Here is an 18,882-nt window from a genome sequence, read left to right on the forward strand (position 1 = left end):
GGTGGAAACCATGTTTATCAAATATAGTTAGTTGTAGTTAGACAACTGTTTTATGGCACGTTTTAAAATTCAGATTTTTCGCATAGCCGGTATAAAAAAGGTGGCGGTCACCTCTTCGTTTGAAGAGTGAAACCAGTGCACAAATGTGCAAAAAGCAGGAGGGTGACTCCTCTGGTTGTAGAGAAGTCTGAAAAAACAGGCTTACTTCTCACTTACTTGCTTTCCTAATTAGTTTATAGGGTAATTTGCTAGTTTCTAGTCTTATTTACTACAACATGATAATAATTTTATAAATTATGGTTTAAAAAAAGGAATAAAAAAGGAATGTTTTAGGTCAAAAGTTGCAAATGAGTGTGTGATGTGTTTGCAAACCAATATGGTGATAGAGAAAATACTAAATAGTAGTCTGTAAACCAATGAGAATCGTTATAGTTGCCATTCTTTATATACAGTCTATGATTTTTTAGTTATGTGTATTATCACTCATATTCAAAATAGTATTTTTTATAGGAGTGGGGGATTTTCTGTGCAGAAATGAACAGTAGTCATGTTACTGGGACATTTGTAGTGATGCTACTGCGCGATTACCCTGAATTTCATCTGAATCTCTCATTTCTCCCTGGGGAGTTTCGGCTTCCCATGCCGGACAGAATTCTTTGTAAGGCTATTTTCTGCTTTGATGTCATGAACCAAATTGAGAGGGAAACGCTGAATCATTGTTTTGCTTGGAAAAGTGTCAGATTTGTTTTTGCCAATAATTAAACTATTAACTGCTGGCACGAAACAGCAGTTTTCAGCAGCTTCAAGCCAAATGCATCAGCGCTGGGTTCGTCCTCCGTCTTGACCTTTGACCTCCATCATGTCGGTTGTGCGTAATCGCAGATAGTGTTGAAAGTTTCGCCCAAATCTGGGCATTGGCGTCGACTGACAGCGTTTTCTCGGCATCAGCTCCACTCCTTAATGGATGGATGTCGGGTGTGTCGTGACACTTGCAATTCCCCGACTGAGGCGTCGGTGCCAAAACGAGCTCAGCTTTGGCCCGAATGTGTCTGCTGTCTGGCATCTTTAACCTGATCTGTAGTCACATGAAACCTTTCCTCTCTCTTCATCTCTCTTTGATGTGTCATCAGCAGTGAAACTCCTCCCGGCGACCCAAAATGAGGCACATCACCCCCTCACCGTCATCCTCCACGAGGCTGATTCTGCAGCTCTGGCGGTGCAGATCTGAGCAGCACAGGTCAGTTTTAGATAACAGACACACCCGAATGCATCACTGTCATGCAACACTCTTTCATTTCTCCCTGAAATTAAACCATAATAGAACAGCACACACAAACGACCACGATGAGTATTCCCCTCATATCGTAACAGGTTTGGTCGAGCTGCTTCTGCTGCTGCTGATGCTGCCGCTGCCGGACTGGGCATAGATTCATCACCACCGCGTCACGTGACGCTCACAGATCTAAATTAGGCCAATAATCAGGGACGCCTGGCGGCTGAGTTGTTGAATGCACAGCATGTACATGCAACAGTCCCGAGGCTGCAAGTGTTCTGCAATGGCATCCCTCTCTCTCGCTCTGACTCCCTTCTTGTCTTATTTCAGCGTGCAGCAAAAACCAGAGACGCACACAGACACGTTGATCCCTGCAAATATATCCCTAGCACATTGTGGGCCTCGTTAATAAACACACACACACACACACACACACACACACACACACACACACACACACACACCGGCGGCATCAGATGGCCAGCGATGTCGGCCACGGAGAGGGGAGAATGGGCACGGCTGTAACACAAGCGACCGCATCAATCAGGGAGGAGACGGGAGTCGTTTGGTCATTTAAGGTTGGAAACAGGTGGATGTAGATCCTGGAGGGTTTTTCTTAGTTATTTACACTATTCCAGATTAAGTGAATTGGATTTACACCAGAGTGAAGGGTGTAATTTGCAGGCAAAAACAGGGATGGAGTGGGTTGTAGCACACCTGTAATCCTCAATGTGTAACCCTAATCCCAACCCTGCATGTCTGAGACAAATGGCAGCTGATTTTTTTTAGGGGGTGTAAATGTAAAAATACTATAAATAATAATTTGTTTTAGTTCTCTGATTGCAAAGACTGAGAAGAGTAATTTTCAAAAGCCCCCTCCCCCAAAAATCACCTTTTTTGTGAGGGTTAGGGTTTGTATCTTATTCAGTTAGTGCAGATTATAATATTATATTTTTATTATATTTGGCACATTAAGACTTTATTTTTTGCTTCCTCCTTGTCCGTTTAGGGTGAGTGCACACTGTTACACTGAGAGACCGGAGAACACCACCCGACACGAAATCAGGAAGCTTCCAGGACGAAGATCTAGCCGTCTTCTAATCGAGATGTCGGAGCGACCCCGGGCAAAAATACTGAACCTCAGACTGCTGCTGACAGATCCCTCATTGTGTGTGTGGGGTGTGTGTGCTCCGAGTAGAAATTAATATAAGTACCAACACATTTACACTGACAGAGGTATGCAAATTAATATTTTCAAAGGACAAAATCACATGCAAATTTTTACAAACCTAAAAAAAAAAACCTTGATTGATTGAACAATTGGAAGCCAGAGGAGAAGTAAATATTAGCACATACATGTATGTGTGTGTGTGTATAGTCTCTGTTTTCTTTCAGAGAGATTGCAGATTAAATTTTCACAAGGCAAAAAAAAAAAAGAGAAAAAGATTACATGTTTATAAAAGCTTTTGAGAATAAGGCTGGGGTTTAAAAGTGAGCTGTAAGAGGATCACTTCTCAAAGGATACCTGCACGGACAGAAGTTAAGCCGCAAGTGCAGGAACGTGTCTAACAGGTCAGCTTGTTACAGACGGATCCCTGCACGCTTCTTCTAGAGCAGGAAGTTCGCAGCATCGGGTGAAAGTAACACCGAACAGCGTCTATCACAGATTCTTCTCTAATTCCAGCAAAGCGCTTTTTCTTATTATTATTTTATTTATTTTGAATTTTTTTGCTTGAAGCACAGCACGCATCTCTGCCTCTGATTCGGCTTCTTATTGCTGATTTTCTCTCCTGCCCCGTTAGCGGTAAATACGCCGCGTGTTGGAGGTTTGATTTGTGGTCGTTTTTGTGAAATCTTCTGAGGACTCAGTCGCTGTGGGCAAAAACGACCTGCAGAAAACCCAATAAAAGTCAGCTGCTTTGACCTCTGACCTCCCCCATTCGCTGCCCGTGATCTCAAAGTTGCATCCTATGAGTGACGTTTGTTATTATTAACACGGAGGGTTTTTTCTCTCTCTTTTTTTTTGTAACAGCAGCTGACAGCGAGCGTAACCCGACTGCTCAACAGTCGCACAAACAGAAGCCGTAATTAGACCGACAGATCCTCCAAATACTGCAAGACGTTCTTGCAGAAGCCTCTGCACTGCTGTCTTTGTGTGTTTATGCCGTCGAAAAAAAACTAAAAGTGGGCCTCCTCTCTCTCTCTCTCTCACACACACACACACACACACACACACACACACACACGCTCACTCACTCACACACTGAGGCTGGGAGAGAAAATTAGGATTATAATCTCGGTAATCAGCAGTCATGCCTGAGGCGGGCAGCTGCAGAACTGCAGAGCTCCAATTTAGGCGTCGGACATTAAAAACCATTAAAACCCAAGTGAATTTCCCACTTATTGATTTTTCTGGGGCAACAATTCAACTTCAGGAAGGAGGAAAGAAAGAAAAAAGAAAGAAAGCAAAAAAAAGCAACAGCAGGTAATGTGCTGTGAAATGTTCCGGTTTTTATTTCCAGAAAAGAAAAAAAAAGCCATAAAAAACACACGTTTTGATCATTTTCACCTCAAACCTGCACAGTTATCTCACACTTTTTATTCTGCAGGTAATGCGCACACACACAAAATGATGAATCATGCATGTGTTGTTTTGGGCACCCCCCCTCCCTTCCCCTCCCCTCCCCTCCCCTCCCTTCATTGAAACCAATATATTCATTAAGCACAAGGTCCCCCTATAGGTCACACACCGACTGTAATCCGTTTTCACGGTGAATATGTGGTGGCCCCACGGACGATGGAGGGGTGGGGGTGTGGGAGAGGTGCCACTCAGTGGGGGCAGAGTTGGAGCTGTGGTTCAAGTGTGTGTGTGTGTGTGTGTGTGTGTGTAAGAGAGAGAGTGAAAGAGGAGGAAAGGGGGGGGGGGGGGGGGGGGGGTTATGGCGTGACTGCTTGGTTTACACGGTGGTAGCAAATTACGCGTGACAACAATTCACCCAGAACCAGAACCACTCTGGACCCCGAGCAGCAACAGCTATGGTGGGGCGAAGCAGCTTCGCTGGTCCTCCTCATGCTCAGGTTCCTTGTCTTCCTCCTACGACATCATCCTCATCAGGGTTTAAGGAAGGAGACGAGAAGAAACGGTGGAAGTGATTAAAAAAATACAGAAAAACAAAAATAATGAGAAAGAGGACACTTCCTCCCCTTGCAGACAACAACAACAATAACAATAATAATAATAACAATAATAATAATAATAATGATAATGATAACAATAATAATACAGAGGACGGGTTTCTATGCAAAAGTTTCTTTTGCAACATCTGATTGTTTTTGTTTTGTTTTTTTGGTGTGTGTGTTGTGGGGGGGGGGGGGTGCATAGGGGTGGAGGTGGTGGAGGTGATGGGGAGGTTGAGGTGAGGTGGGGGTGAATCAACCAGTTCAGCCCCTTGATTGATGATTTAATTAGCCATACAGTGGCGAACTGCAGGGAGGACAGGACGCAAAATAATGCTTTATTTACATAACCAATCAGAGCACTGCAAAGGTGGAGCTTCCTCCCTCTCTCCCTCCCTCTCTCTCTCTCTCTTCCTCTCTCTCTCTGTGTGTGAGTGGTGCAGAGATGGTTGACTTCTGTAATAAATGCGGGATTCATCCTGTTAAGTGGCGTCCAGAAACACACACGCACACACACACAGACAGAGACAGAGAGGGAAAAATCACTCGAACCATCCCGGAATATTCCTCTGATATTCCTGCGCGGGCTCGTGCGGCTGTGGCGTTGTGACATCACACTCACTTCATTCCAGTTGGGGTCTTTTTTTTTAAAATAAAAACAAACAAACAAAAAAAATGTAATGATTTTTCCCCTCCCTTCACACACGCGCTGAAGCTGCGCGGCAAGCATCGAGGAAACAAACGGCGAGGACTCCTGCAAACCGGCAAACATGGGACTATTTTTTTTTTTCGTGATTTATTTTCAGTTTTTTAAGTTGGACAATGCGCCGAATTTGCGCACAGGTGCATCGATTTAAACGCACCTCCAGAAGCGAACCGCAAAAAAAAGCAAAACTTGTTCCAAAAGCATCAAAAAATAAATACGAGGGAAAAAAAAATAAAAGAATTAAGACGAGCCGAAAACAAGAAACTGATCATTTCTAACATTTTTAACTAAAAAACGAAAACATTTTTTTCAGAACCCCAAAAATAATAAAATTGAGGAAAAGCTGCATTTTCACCAAATTTGCACATTTTTACAGCGTAAATAAAACCCGAACATCCTCCAGTCTTTTGCAGCCAATTACAAAATAATGATAATAATAAAAATAATAATAATGATAATTAAATAAAGAACACATGTAACTGACTCCCCCCCCCCCAGCTCCAGCATCCCCCTCCTGTTTCTGCGACTTAAACCACATTACTCCTAACAACAGGCACACATTTCCACGAGCGAACACATATAAAAATGAATCATCCTTAGGAGTTTTTTTTTTCTTTTGTCCCCCCCCCACCACCACCTCACCTCCTCCACCTATGTTCTCTCTCTGCAACACAAACACTCAGAAGACAGGGGTTAAAAAAAAGAAGCACAAACTCACTGTCGCCTGGTTCTTACTCCGTGTCGAAGCCCGACATAGTTGGTTTCACTCTCCAAAAAAAATAAGAAGAAGAAAAAAGGGAAAAAAACAGAAGACGAAGAAGAAGAGAGAGAGGGAGGGAGGGTAGAGAGAGAGAGAGAGGGAGAATGGGGGGAGGGGGGGGGAACTTGAGCCCAGAAAGATGCTCACGTTTGGCTCTCCTCAATTATCCCCTCCCGTGAAGATAGGTGGCGTGCGTTTCAGGGGGCTTCTCCTCTCTCTGTGTGTTTGCACGGCAAAGAAAAGGAGGTGGAAAGGGAAAAAAAAAATGTCATTAGAAGAGGCGTAACACGTCAGTCCCTACCCAGGTTTGTTTCCTGGAGTGGGTGTAAGACATCAGTTGTAAACCTGCCCTAGCAGGAATAGCGGTCCCTCCCTCCTCCCAACTATTTCTAAGGCTTTTATTTCTAAGGCTTTATCATCACCGGTGGAACAGGACCCGCTCACCGCCGCCAAGCTCCCGCTATCAGCCCGTCCTCGCAGCTCCTCTTCCCCGCAAAAAGAAGCCTTTGGACCCTCCTTTTTTTTAAAAAAGCAAAAAAAAGAACAAAACAACAAAAAGAAAAACCCAAAAGAGAAAAAAACAGAGCCGAGCAGGTATGTGCATCCTTACTTTTCTATCATTTCCACTCTTTTTTTCTTTTATATTCCTCCTCTCTCGCGCTCTCTCTCCCTCTCTCTCTCTCTCTCTCTCTGTCGCTCTCGCGCTGTCGCTCGCTGTCTCGCGGACAAATTGTGTCGGATATTACAACTTCCACGCGCTCGCGCCAGAGTTTGGGAGCTCCGAAACTTCGACTTACCTGCGCAGGTGGAGAAAGGTGCGCTTGGGTTTAAAAAAAATATTTATTTAATTTTCTTTAAAGGAAAAAAAAATCCATCCGCTTTTTACATTTTTCCCACACACACACACGCAGACACACGCCTCCCTGCGCTCTGCTCGTCGTCTCCCTCCGCGGTGTCCTGTAGAGGCGTCCTGCGGGGTTGTGACAGCCGGGGAGAAGCTGCTTTTTGTCGGGCGTCTGTCGCCGCACAGCCCCGGAGACCCGGAGAAAAAAGGCGATTCCGTACGGGTGTCTTTATTTTTTTTTTTAAATTCATTTATTTATTTCCTCTCGTTCTGGATCTTATTTGAACCATTTCTCCCACTCGCTCGCTCACTCAGCTCTCCACTCCAATACCCACTTCTCCCAGTAACGGCGATTTGCGCTGATAGATTCGCAGGCGAAACGCGCAATTTGGCTCTAATCGCTTCTTCTACTTCTTTTATGTTTATGCGCCATTTGTGCCTTAAAGCTTTCTTTCCTCTCTCCTCTTTCTTCTTCTTCTTCTTCTTTTGGCACATTTGAACAATTATCCCCCCCCCCTCTGTCCATCTGTTATTTATTAGCAGAGTTTGGATTCACTTTATTAAACCTGAAAGAGCAATTTTTGCTCAAGTGTTTATCGGGAGTTGCGTGACTTTTAAATCCCAGGGAAAGCCCTCCGTTTTTTAAAAGAACAGAGTGACTGAAATGTGAGTTTGTTCTCCCTAAAAAAAAGCGCAAAAAACTAGGAAAATGATTGTTTTGAAGTTTAATTAAAAGAAGTGGATTTTTTTTAAATATTTTGCTTACATCGGAGAGGAGGATGAGGAGGCAGAGAACGGGCTGTGAAACTTTTCTGATTTTAAATAAGAAGAATTCCGCTTCTCGTCCTCAGCCCTGCTCTCTGAGCCGATCAGCTGAAAATCTAAATTAGACGGACACGGATCTTCCCCCCACCCTCCACCCCTCCACCTCACCTCTCCTCTCCTTCCTTTCCCCTCTTTCTCCCCTTTTTTCTTTCCTCCTCTCTCTCTTTGAAACGATCTGTCCCTCCGATCCAACACGCATTTTCAGCTTCTCGTCCGCGTCGCAAGTGGATGTGGATCACTCTCACACCCCTCCTCCTCCTCCTTCTACTACTTCACCACCACCACCACTACCTCCTCCTTCCCTTCACCCCAACCCCAACTCACATTGTTGGTGCTGGTGTGTGTGTGTGTGTGTCTGTGTGTGTTTTCAGATCTCAAGCTGAAATCAAGGAATCGAGTCCATGCGAGCTGCCATCTGATCCCATACACACACTTATCAATGAAGCAGGAGATCATGGCGGATGGCCCCAGGTGTAAGAGGCGAAAACAAGCCAACCCGAGACGGAAAAACGGTAAGAGAAAAGATGACGGGACGCAAAGCTGCTGCTGTTGTTGTTGTGGTGTTAGTGATGGTGGTGGTGGTTGTGTGTGTAGTGTAGAGGTGGTGGTATCTTTGGATGTAAGCCTGCTTTCAAGGCTTCTCGCTGCGGTTCAGGGGTGTGTGTGTGAGAGAGAGAGTCCGCGTTCATTCGGGCTTTAAAAAAAAATTATTATGACTATTTAGTTTATTTAGTTTTTACGCGTGGATGTAAAGAGAGCGCTACCCCGGGAGAGAAAGTGTGCGTAAATGCGTCCGAGGATTCAGTTTCTCTGTCCTTTTTTGTTTTTTTTTTTGTTTCTGTTTTTTTAGTTATTTATAATTTGAAATAATAGCGGCTTTTAATTGTGGTGAAGCGAGGGGGAGGGTGGAGGGGGTGAAGATTGTCAGGAGGCTTGTGTTTTCAAAAAAAAAAAAAAAAAAAAGTCCCAAAATGTTAAATAGTGAGAATAAACTTGTGGATGTTGGAAAGTTTGGCGGTTGCCGGCTGCTTTCTCTTGGGGGAAAAAAAGAGAAAAGACAAGAAAAATCCGCCATGGGGGAGGACTGAGTGTCTGCCTGAGTGTAGCGGTCACTGGCTGTGGAGGAAAAAAAGTCCAGTCTTGTGACTTTGAGTTTTTAATCCACGCGCTGGCACTCCGTGACCACCACACACACAAAAACACACACACTTTCCCCTTCTATTTCTATAATAAATCCACGCTTATGGGCCTTTATTTTCTCTTTCTTTTTCATTAGTATTTTTCAAAGTCTTTGAACGCCTCACTGTCGCTGCTTTTTCGGGACATATCTCACAGGAGGTGGCACTTGGCTTCTCTGGCTCACTTTTTCCTTTTTGAATTTTTTTTAAGCGATTAAAAAAACAACAACAACTTTATTTTCCTATCAGTAAGTGAAGGCAGCACGAGAGGCTTGTATAAATAGGGTGACATGTCCGATAAATGCTGGACATTAATTGGGTCTGGACTGGGGAGCGCTGGAGGTGGAGATTTGTTGCTTTTCTTCCTCCATTTGACTGCACCACACTTTTCCCCACAAGAGGCAAATCTGCAGTGACATTTCCTGGCCCCCGTTATTCCTGATTATTCCATACAGGCTCAGAGAGAGAGAGTGTGTGTGTGGAAGTGTGTGTGATTCAGCAGGTTTTTATTTGCAGTTTTTAATTCTAAAAGAAAGGAAAGACAGACAGAGAGAGAAAACTGTGCCCCCACAGGTTATTTATCTAGATCAGATTTCACTTATTGATCCCGCGCAATCGATGGCAGACAAGCATTTTGTTCCACGCTTAAAGAGCCTCACAACAGTGCAGGAGATCTCTCACGTTCTGGATCTGCGGCAAGATGGAATAACGAGGACGGAGGAGATGTGATGGTGTGTGTGTGTGTGTGTGTTTTAGCCTTGGCCACCTGTTTTGGTTAAAGAGGAAATAAAAATAATAATAATAGTAATAATAGGAGCACAAATATCATTTTCACACCCTTAAACCTGACGGAGCTCTGGCACGGCTGCGGGGAGATTATTTTTATCCGTTGTAGGAAAAGCATGCAGCGTATTCCCGTCTTCTTCTTCTTTCCTCATTTTAAGAGAAAGTACATTTATTAAAAAAAAAAAAAAAAATGACAAACAAGCTCTCTCTGATGACACCCCCCTACTCTTCCCTTCCTCCTCCTCCTCCTCACTCCTCAACCCCTCACACACACCCCCCCCCCCCACCCCCCTCCTCTGGGAATTCAGAGGCTTATTGAGGCTTGGCCACTCTCTCCTCTCTGTGTCCTCTTCCTGCCCGGGCTCGGGTCGCTCGGAGGGGATGGCGGCTTGTTTACGGCCCGGCTGCCACACTTAAAAACAAAGCAAAACACAGATTTAAAAATGAAGAAGAAGAAGAAGGAGGAATGCTAAATATTCCAGCAGATGGATGTCGAGTTAGGCACGCTAACTGGCAAATCAGATGAATGTACACAAATGCGATATACGTCGAATTAGAGCTGGTGTCTCTGAGGCGGCGGTGTGCTAATTCTAATTTGTGTGCCACCTGTTTTGTTATGTTTTTTTTTTTTTACTATTTTTTTAAAAATAGAAATAACACACACACACACCCTTCCTCCTCCTCCTCCTCCTCCTCCTCCTCGGTGGAGCGCTTTCTTGGAGCCCCTCTTTGACATTCTCCTCCAGATGACTGTTGGCCTTCAGGGTTGGAGTTGCTGCGCTCGCTCTCACGTCATGTGGTATTTAACAGCGCAGTTCGCCACTTATCCCTCTCCCAAAAACCCCCCCACCTCTCTTGCAGATTTCCGAGGAAAATATCTTTTATGAAAAAGGGCAGAAATGACATTTTTTTATTCTCACACGACTGTTAGAACCACCGCAGAGAGAAGGAGAAGAGAGAGAGAGGGTCTCTTCTTCCTGCTGTGAAACTCGATCGCAGCAGCGTGAAGCGTTTGAGAGTTTGGCCTTCGCCAGGTGTTGCTTGTCACATCCAGCTGTGACAGCACACACACTCTCACACACACACACGGACACACACAGACATACGCACACCTGTCCTTATTTTCTTATTACTCAACCAGCATCAAAAACAAAAAAGAAACCACGAAAAGCTCGGCTGTGTTTTTGCAGTTTGGACTCCCTGTACGAGCAGAGGAGGAAGGAGGAAACAGACATGTTGCAGATGTTGCAGGTGCTCTTCCCGTCCTGCTTTCTTTTTTCCTTTTTTTCTTTTTCGGTGATTCTTCACCCTCCAAAATACGCCGATTACATAATCCGAAGCAGGCAGCCTGCTCTCTATCTATCGCTGACTCTTTCTCCTCAGTCGTGCGAATGTTGTCACATATTTACGAGTAAAACGGAGGAAGAAACCATCTTTTTATTCTTCTTCTGCTTGTTTTTTTTAATGTTGTGTTTAGAGCATCTGCAGTCAAAAATTTAGGGGGGTGAGGGCGACTAAGCAAAAAGAGAAGGAAGGGGTTGGGGGTGAGGAGGAGGAGGAGGAGGTTTCGCGGGGCGCTCACGGACAATTGATTGTCAGCGGTAATGTGTTTCATTTACATGTTTATACCGTCAATAGTGGCGAAAGAGGGGGGGGTGTCCACGGCACGCCATTCACTGCTGCCATTCCCATACGGGCTGGCGATTGTTGTGCACCAGCAGCCAGAGCAGAAGAAGAAAGAAAGAAAGAAAGAACAGAGAGAAAGAGTTCAGCTGTGCGTTATTTTCTTTAAGTGAAATGATGACATCAGGCAGGGATGACTCCTCCGAGCCTCCTGCCTGTCACTGCTTCGGCACCGAGAGGCCCGATATTCCTCCTGCACGGAGCTAAATATGTCCGTGAATGAGATCGCTGTGGAGAGAGCAAAAGCAAAAACATAAACAAAAATGTATTCAAAGGAAAATAGAAAAGGAGGGACTTTTTATTCCTTATAAAATTCCTGTGAGTGGGATTTATTTCGGAGACGCGGTGTGATGTCTGTTCCTCTTAGCGTGTCCTTTCCACCAGGAATTAAATCAGGAATGTTGCTCAGGCTGCGGCATTTCCACACATGCACGTTTTTTTTCTCTTCTTCTTCCTCTTTTTTTCATGCTTTGATAAGGCAGATAAAAGCAAATAGCATGGCTTGTGGCTGTACCCCCCTCCCCCCAACACACACACACACACACACACACACACACACACACTTTAAAGTAGAAGTAGAAGCTAATGATCATCTCACCTTCATCCTAAACGCCGGACAGCAAACTTTCATCAATCCCCTCCTCCACCTTCTTTTAATTTTTATTATCATATTACCTTCATATCCCCCCCCCCCCCCCCCCCCCCCACACACACACACACACACACACACCCCAGGGAAAAAAAGGCATTTTTTTTGACACTTCTTTTCTTAAAAAAAAAAAAAAAAAAACTCCTTCCTCCTCTTCTTCCTCCTTCCTCCTCGACCGCCCTGCCTACTTGTGTGAAGATATTTTTTCCGCCTGGCGGCCAGAGAACACACACTCGCAGAGGCACGGCGAGCCCGGACCCCCTGACACCGCGGGTCTTTGGAATGCCTTAGGTACGATTTCACTTTCGCTCACATCAATGCTGACCTGAATGCCTTTCATATCTGATCCGCCGCGTCTCTCCTGGTAAACATCCCCCCGGGGGGAGGAGGAGGGAGGGAGAGGAGAGTAGAGAGGGGTGGGGGGGAACAAAGAAAAGGAGCTCCTCTTCTCCTTCTTCTTCTTCTCCTTCTTCTTCTCCTCCTTCTTCTCCCTCTTAATCACAATTCAGCCCCTTTCGCCGCCAGCAGCGGGGCTCGCACATTTGCATTCAGCATCAGGAAGAAAAAAAAAGGGCCTGAGATGAAAAGGGGGGTGAGAGAGAGAGAGGGAGAGAGAGGAGAGAAAAAAGGGAGAAGAGGAAAGGGGGGAAAACTAGAGGTGGGTGGGTGGGTGGTGGGAGAGAAATAACTAGGGTGTTTGTGGTTGTTTGTTGGTTGTCCCCTGGTTACAAGCCTTTTATAGCCTCCCTTACTCCAAGCAAGGGTCCCCGGGCCCCTCCTGACAGACAGATAGTGTTACGAGATGCCCACACTATTCGTGGCCACTCACACTTAAGAAGAAGGAGAAGAAGAAGAGAGAGGTATAAAAAAAAAGAAAAAAGAAAAAGATCCTGGCTGCGACCGATTGGATTGTGCACAAAGAAGGAGATAAGAGTCGGGAGCAGGTGTCTGCACGATGCGCTTTTTTTCCCTCTGCTTCTTCTTCCTCTGTTTGGCACCAACTTCTCGGCAACTTTGCACGTGAATTCAAATAAATAAATAAAATAGTAGCCGCAGTCTTTAATTATTTATCTTTGTTATCGTCGGATTGCCAGAGCTGCAAAGTGTTGGATGGATAGATGGATGGAGAGGTGGGGGTATCATGTGATCTGGATTTCAGTTTTCCTTTCATCCCTTCCTCACCCAGAACTTTCCTCTCTTTATTTTTTTTCTTTCCTCTTTCTTTTCGGTTAAGAAGAAGGATTATCGGTACACCTTCCCTCCCTCCCTCCTGGCCCAAGCTGCGCAGGATTTAGGCAGATTTACTTCAGCAAACACCTTTGGACACTGGCGCTTGTTGGTGGTGGTGGTGGATGGGGGGGTGAGAGGGAGAGAGAAATAGGAGTCTGTTTGCAAAAGGGGCCTTTTGTTCGGAGAGGTTCTGGATAATGCCTTACCAGGCAGCCACGATATTAACCCGTGCTTTGGAGAAAACAGGGGTGGAGGGGTTAACGCTTTGCATGAGAGCGCTGTGACCATCCTTGCCGCCTCCTCCTCCCTCTCCTCCTCTCTTGTTTTCTGGTTTTGGTAAAAAAAAATTCCTGTAATTTTGAAAAAATTCGACTCGCATATATATATATTTTTTTCATGCAGAATGTATTTGGGCTGATGCACACTCACACAAACACGCAGCAACTGCCAAGAACGATGAAAGCGAGCGAGAGCGGTGGCCGGGATCCGTTGCCTGACTAACACCGAGGCATGAATCAGCCAATAGTGAGCCAACTCTGCCCCTCTCTGACTTCCTTTATGCTTTTAAACCCGCTCGCATTGACATGTCAGACCAAAGAAAAGCAACTGTTTTTAAAAAAACTTTTTACTGTATCTGTTCCCTGAACCGGTCGAGCTCGGTGTGCTCGGACTCTGGTGGTTCGTGGTGGCGTGAAGGCGGCGGCAGCAGCAGCAGTAAAGATGGAGCAAAGGTGGCAGACTTCAAGGTGTTTGTGGCAGCCGGCTTGTCCCCTCCTTCCTTATTATTTTTTTATTCCCCCACCACCATCCCTGAATTTGACAGCTCCTATCAACTTCCCCTCCACCCTCCTCCTCCTCCTCGCTCTAAAAGTTGCACTCAGATGTCTTTCTCCTGCTTCCCTGACTTTATTTCATGCCTCCATGCTTGTTTTCTTCCACCTCTTGTTTTTTCTGTCTCATTTTTTGGGGGGGACAAAAAAAAAAAAAAATAAGCAAACACAGAAATTGAAACTTCACTGGTCCGGCAAATAATTGCATGCATTTGGACTTTTCATTTACACTCTTTACCCTAAGCCCAGGCATGTTTTATGCATCGCGTAGGAAAGATGGTAGGAGGAGGAGGAGGAGGGAGGAATAAAACATGCATTTTCTCATTTTTTTCCCTTTTTTAAAAAAAAATATCATGCCTCATTTGAGTCTTTCTCAAGTGAAAATGCAAAGTCTTTATTTGGCCCATCCGTTCCATCTCGTTCCTGCTGTTTGCACTTATTCAGTCGTTGCGTTTTCTACGCCTGTGATTTTTCTGTTTTTTCTTTTTTTAAAAATGCTTTTCGACATTCTTTCCACGACTTTTTTCCCATTTGCGAGGGAGTCTGGGCGCGACAGGCGACAGGTTGCTGAGCAGGTGTAAACTAACGTTCAGATTTCATAATTAAACGGGAGGGAGGGGGGGATGCGAGGGGAGGCAAAAACAGAAAAAAAAGAAGACGAAGAGAAAGAAAGAAAGGAGAGACAACTTCAAAAACACTGTCTGCGTGCACGGCAACTCTTCTAAAATGTCCCGTTTCTCTGCACATTCATCATGACTACTGCGGCTCAGACTCCCCCCCCCACACACCACAAATATCGATCATAACGGGGGGGAGGCGAGGCGTCAGCTCCGATTATGAAGCGCTTTTAACAAACAAGATTGAGTCTTAATAGAGCAACAAAGAATCAAATATAGATTTAATCAAAAGAGCAAACACCTCACAGCTGCTTTGAGCTCGTGTGCTAGCACGCGTGCGTGACTTATCGCTGCTGCTGTCAAGCGTAAAGCAGGGCACAGCTTCATGAAATAATCTATTAAAATAATTTTTTCCCCATTTCTTCTTCTTCTCTCCCCGTTTTTTTTATTTGGTGGCAGCTGCTTCAGAGATGACACCTTTGTGCAAACAAGTGTTGAAAGGAGCCTCCAGTTTTTCTGCTCTGATGTCGGCGCTGCTGATCTGCAAGCGCCTGCTCGCTGCCACATGTGCACACTCTCTCTCTCACACACACACACACACACACACATTTAGTAGGAAACACACACACTCTTTGATGTATGTTTGATTGTCGGGTGGAAGAGCTCTTCTGGCAAGGTCACGGCCGCGTGGAACAATCAATAACAGATCGGCAGATTAAGGCACGGTGACATCTGGAAATCTAGGGCCCTTTTTCCACGTTCGCCTTCGTGCTTCCATCCCACCTTTAATTCTGGATAATAGAACATGCTATTTGATCAGGGGGCTCGCTTTCTTACCGTAGTTCATTATTCAGAAGGTGTCCCGCTTCTCTGCCACCTAAGTGCGCCCCTCTTGTTACCTTTTCCTCTTTTTTCTTTCCTTCTAACGAGGACTTGCTGTCCGCTTCTCTTTGTGCTCCGGTTTCCCCCCTCCCAGCTCCAATCCCGTCTTGCGTGGAAGTAAATTCAGATGTGTTATCTCAATTTAATTGCACCAGATTGCCAAGTGAGATTAGGACAAAATTAGGTCATTTTGCGGTTGCACAAATTTCACTCACTTTCATCTCGCTGTTGATCAAGCACCTTCTTAACCGGAGGTTGCAGCGCAAAGAGGGAGATGGTCAGAAATTGCCCCGACCTCCTTGTTATTCAGACATACGTTTAACCTTTTGGCATGAAGGAGAGCTGGAACACGGACAGGGAGCACATCTCCCCCCCACCCCCTTTTAAATGTCATCTGTGGTGCAGGCAGTGGACTCTGAGAGGTGAATCCACGTGTTAATGGGTTCTGACTGGAGAGGGAGCCCCCTCCCCTGAACGCCTCGTGTCCCGTTGCTGTCAAACACGAATGTCAAACAAACACCTCCTCAGGTAGAGGGGGGATAATCACACCGACAGGCCTGTCCTCAGCCTTTCTGACGCGCAGGACGAACAGGATGGGGGGGGCTGCAACAGAGAAAAGCTTTTTCTGGCAAGAGCGCAGGTCAAGGTTTTTCGGCAAGGTGGTCTGGCAAAGAGGTCGTGGGTTCGAGTGTAAAATACATGACGGTAAATTAAGGATTTTTGGAGCTGGAGGCTTAGGTTTGACAGGGTCGAGCTTTTTGTGGTTGTGGTTGCAGTTTTGGTTTTCGGGAGTCAGAGCACGACTCTGGTTTTGGATTGGAAAAAGCTCTGAGGCTGAATTATTATCGACCTTTAGAAGTCATGATGAGGTGATAAACCCAAGGTTTGTGTGGTTGTAGCTGCTGCTTGCTTTTGAGGCCTTGAGAAATCCGATGAGACCTTTCGGCTATGGCATGCTATTCACGCTGGATTGTTGGGACGAAAGGGTATTTCCTGACCTAGAAACCTTGCGGGAGACAACTTAGATCGGGTCCGATATGAAGACTCGAGTTCATACTTGGCCTTGTGACTCAGTCTAAGACACAGCCTGGTCTTTGGTTGAGCCAACATTTTATGGCTTGAGAGCCTGGGGATGTTTTTGTACATCACTGAGGGTTTATTCTTTGGGGTTTTCAAAAATCTTACGAATTCCGTAGGGGGTAGCTATCAAGTCAAGGGTTCACCTCTTCTCTTCTGTGTTTCTCCTTCTCATTTTTGGTTGGAAAACCTTCAGGTTAGACTTGGGTTGCACTATCAAGTCATTAGTTCGGTGCCTCAACTGTAAACATGAACAACCAGAGGGAATCTAACTCTCCTTTTTGCCCCCCGCCCCCCCTTTGTGTCGCCCAACCAGTCCATTTCCCCTTACCTCTACTTCCATCCATCCCAGTCAGTCATCTAATCAGTCAGCCGTCTCTAATTACTTCTCCCCCACCCAAGGGAAGCTACTTCCTTATCGCCTGGCCGTCTTGCTCCGGCATTCCTGAGATAAATTCTCCACCACTTTGTTATTCTTACTACTTAGGGGTATTGGAATTAGCATGGCCATCAAAGCAGACCTTGTACTCTGCCTTTTTTCTCACACACCCCCTCACGACCTTATCTGTGGTCATACATTACAGTCGGGCATGGGGGGGGACGTGCCCACGGGCCGCAGAGGTGAATAACGGACAGAGGTATCGAGCCGACTTCAAAGACGTGTGGGATGATGAAGCGATGCAAATGTGCAGCTTGTGGCCTTTGTAGCCGTGCAGGTACTCGAGGGCTGCGTGGTAAAGGATTAGTCAAATTGCACTCGGCGGTCCAGGTATTGCATGTGTCCTTTCATATTGCCATGTTTGTATTTATAGAAAACGGCACACTAAAGGGCTTCCTGCGCTGCCAGAAAGCTGTCATTTACGCACCGAGCCGGTTTCACAACCTCACCAGCTCCTTCATACCTGTTAAAACCTCCACTTGGCAATCTCAAGCATCCTGGGGTAAATAATCAGTGCTCCATTCATCCCCACAAACCCCACTTTCTTTTTTTTTTGCTTCCCCCCTTTTTTTTTTTTGCAGATGTACGGGTTCGCCCTCGCTTCCTTCCTTCCTTCCGCTCCTCGCCGTATGTTACCCAACATGGTTTATACCTCAACAGCAAGCAGACGCCGCCTTATAAACTGGCAATCACAGTATCCCTAATGTTATTACTTTTCATAATTAGTTACAGCAACACTCATTCCACGACTGGCGGAAAGGAGTATTCCTTAGTAATTAAGGTAATGAAATATTCATTTATGCTACCTTTTCAGCGGTCTCACAAATGAGCCAGCCATGCTTAATGTCCGCCCTGCCTCTGATTTTATTATGATGGCAGACTGGCACATCTGCAATTAGTACTCGCGCTGACAGTTAGCGTTTCAGTTAGCGGCGGTAAGCAGAGGGAGTCGAGGTGAGGTAGCGAAGGGTGGGTTGGGTGCACCCCGGTGCGATTACACGCCCCTCTGCCACCCTACCTACCCCCCCTCCACAGCTTGCAGCCTTTACTCCACTTGTCTTTTTCTTCTTTTGCCCCCCTTTTCTGCTTTTTCCCTGTTACCTTTTTCTCCTCCCCGACGGAGAGGTTACCTTTTCCCAACGGTGCAAAATTGACTTGACATAACTGTTCATCAGTTTCAGTCCTCCCCGCTGCTGCCACCGCCACCACCGCCGCCCTCTCTCTCCCCTAACTCACCCCAAGGTAGTTTGCATCAAATCAGACCCAGTCAAGCTTCAAGTGGAAATTGGCAGGCCAGAACCTGACAGTGGAGGAGAAAACGAAGGAAGGGAGGGAGGGAAGAAGCAGGCAAATCACGGCACACGAGGAGAGACCTGAACTACATCCAAGATGGTGATCGGGAGGTCAAGCTTTGAGGTTAAGTGCTAATAAGTCAGCTCGGAATCAAATCTTATTAGCGAGAATATAGCTAACAGTTTGGATATTTACTGGGCCAGATTGCAACATTTCTTCTTGCTTGGAACCACTGACACGAGCAGTTTTCCCACCGGCTCGGAGCCACGACGTAGCAAAAAACATAAATTTTAAGGAAAGTATGAATATTAATTACCAGCTGGGAGAAAAAGGAAGTCAAAGGAGTTTTTATTTTGCATAGGGGGTGGTGGGCATTTTCTTAAAGAGGGGCCACAAACATGCTTCCATATTTGCATATTTTTGGACACATGTATTTATACGCCACCCATGTGTGCATGCTCACTGGCAGGCAGATGTGCATGTTTTCCTCTCCTCCTGAACCTTGCTGCGGCCCGCTGAGGGATTTTTAGTGATGAAACTTTTAGCGACTCTTCGCATTTGCTCCAGTTCTGTCGCAGCCACGTCACACGAAGCTCAAACCCCCCTCGCCTCCCTCCTCACAGCTGCTATATA

General features: G+C 45.7%; 1 protein-coding gene and 1 long non-coding RNA gene across 8 annotated transcripts in view; one reads left to right on the forward strand and one right to left on the reverse strand.

The window, feature by feature from the left end:
• Positions 1-4,207: 4,207 nt before the first annotated feature.
• LOC106098341 (uncharacterized) lies at positions 4,208-6,501 on the reverse strand. Of its 2 annotated transcripts, none has more exons than XR_001224543.3 (3): positions 6,361-6,501; positions 5,875-6,133; positions 4,208-4,380 (listed from the first exon to the last, which is right to left on the reverse strand). It is a non-coding gene; the product is annotated as an uncharacterized LOC106098341 (long non-coding RNA). The 2 variants fall into 2 exon arrangements; XR_001224542.3 differs by having other exon boundaries at positions 6,339-6,479.
• The window catches only part of zeb2b (zinc finger E-box binding homeobox 2b), a 99,261-nt gene continuing 86,749 nt past the window's right edge, over positions 6,371-18,882 (forward strand). For 4 of the 6 annotated variants that reach the window (XM_005452321.4, XM_005452324.4, XM_003446541.5 and 1 more), the window contains exons 1-2: positions 6,371-6,510; positions 7,957-8,097. In XM_005452321.4, the coding sequence (XP_005452378.1) occupies positions 8,025-8,097 (73 nt within the window). In that variant the 5' untranslated portion in view covers positions 6,371-6,510; positions 7,957-8,024. Of the gene's footprint in view, positions 6,511-6,603; positions 6,732-6,840; positions 6,978-7,956; positions 8,098-18,882 lie in introns of those variants that run through there. The other 2 variants (XM_005452322.4, XM_005452323.4) reach the window with 2 other exon arrangements.

This window comes from Oreochromis niloticus, linkage group LG23 (assembly GCF_001858045.2).
Source record: "Oreochromis niloticus isolate F11D_XX linkage group LG23, O_niloticus_UMD_NMBU, whole genome shotgun sequence".
NCBI lineage: Eukaryota > Metazoa > Chordata > Actinopteri > Cichliformes > Cichlidae > Oreochromis > Oreochromis niloticus.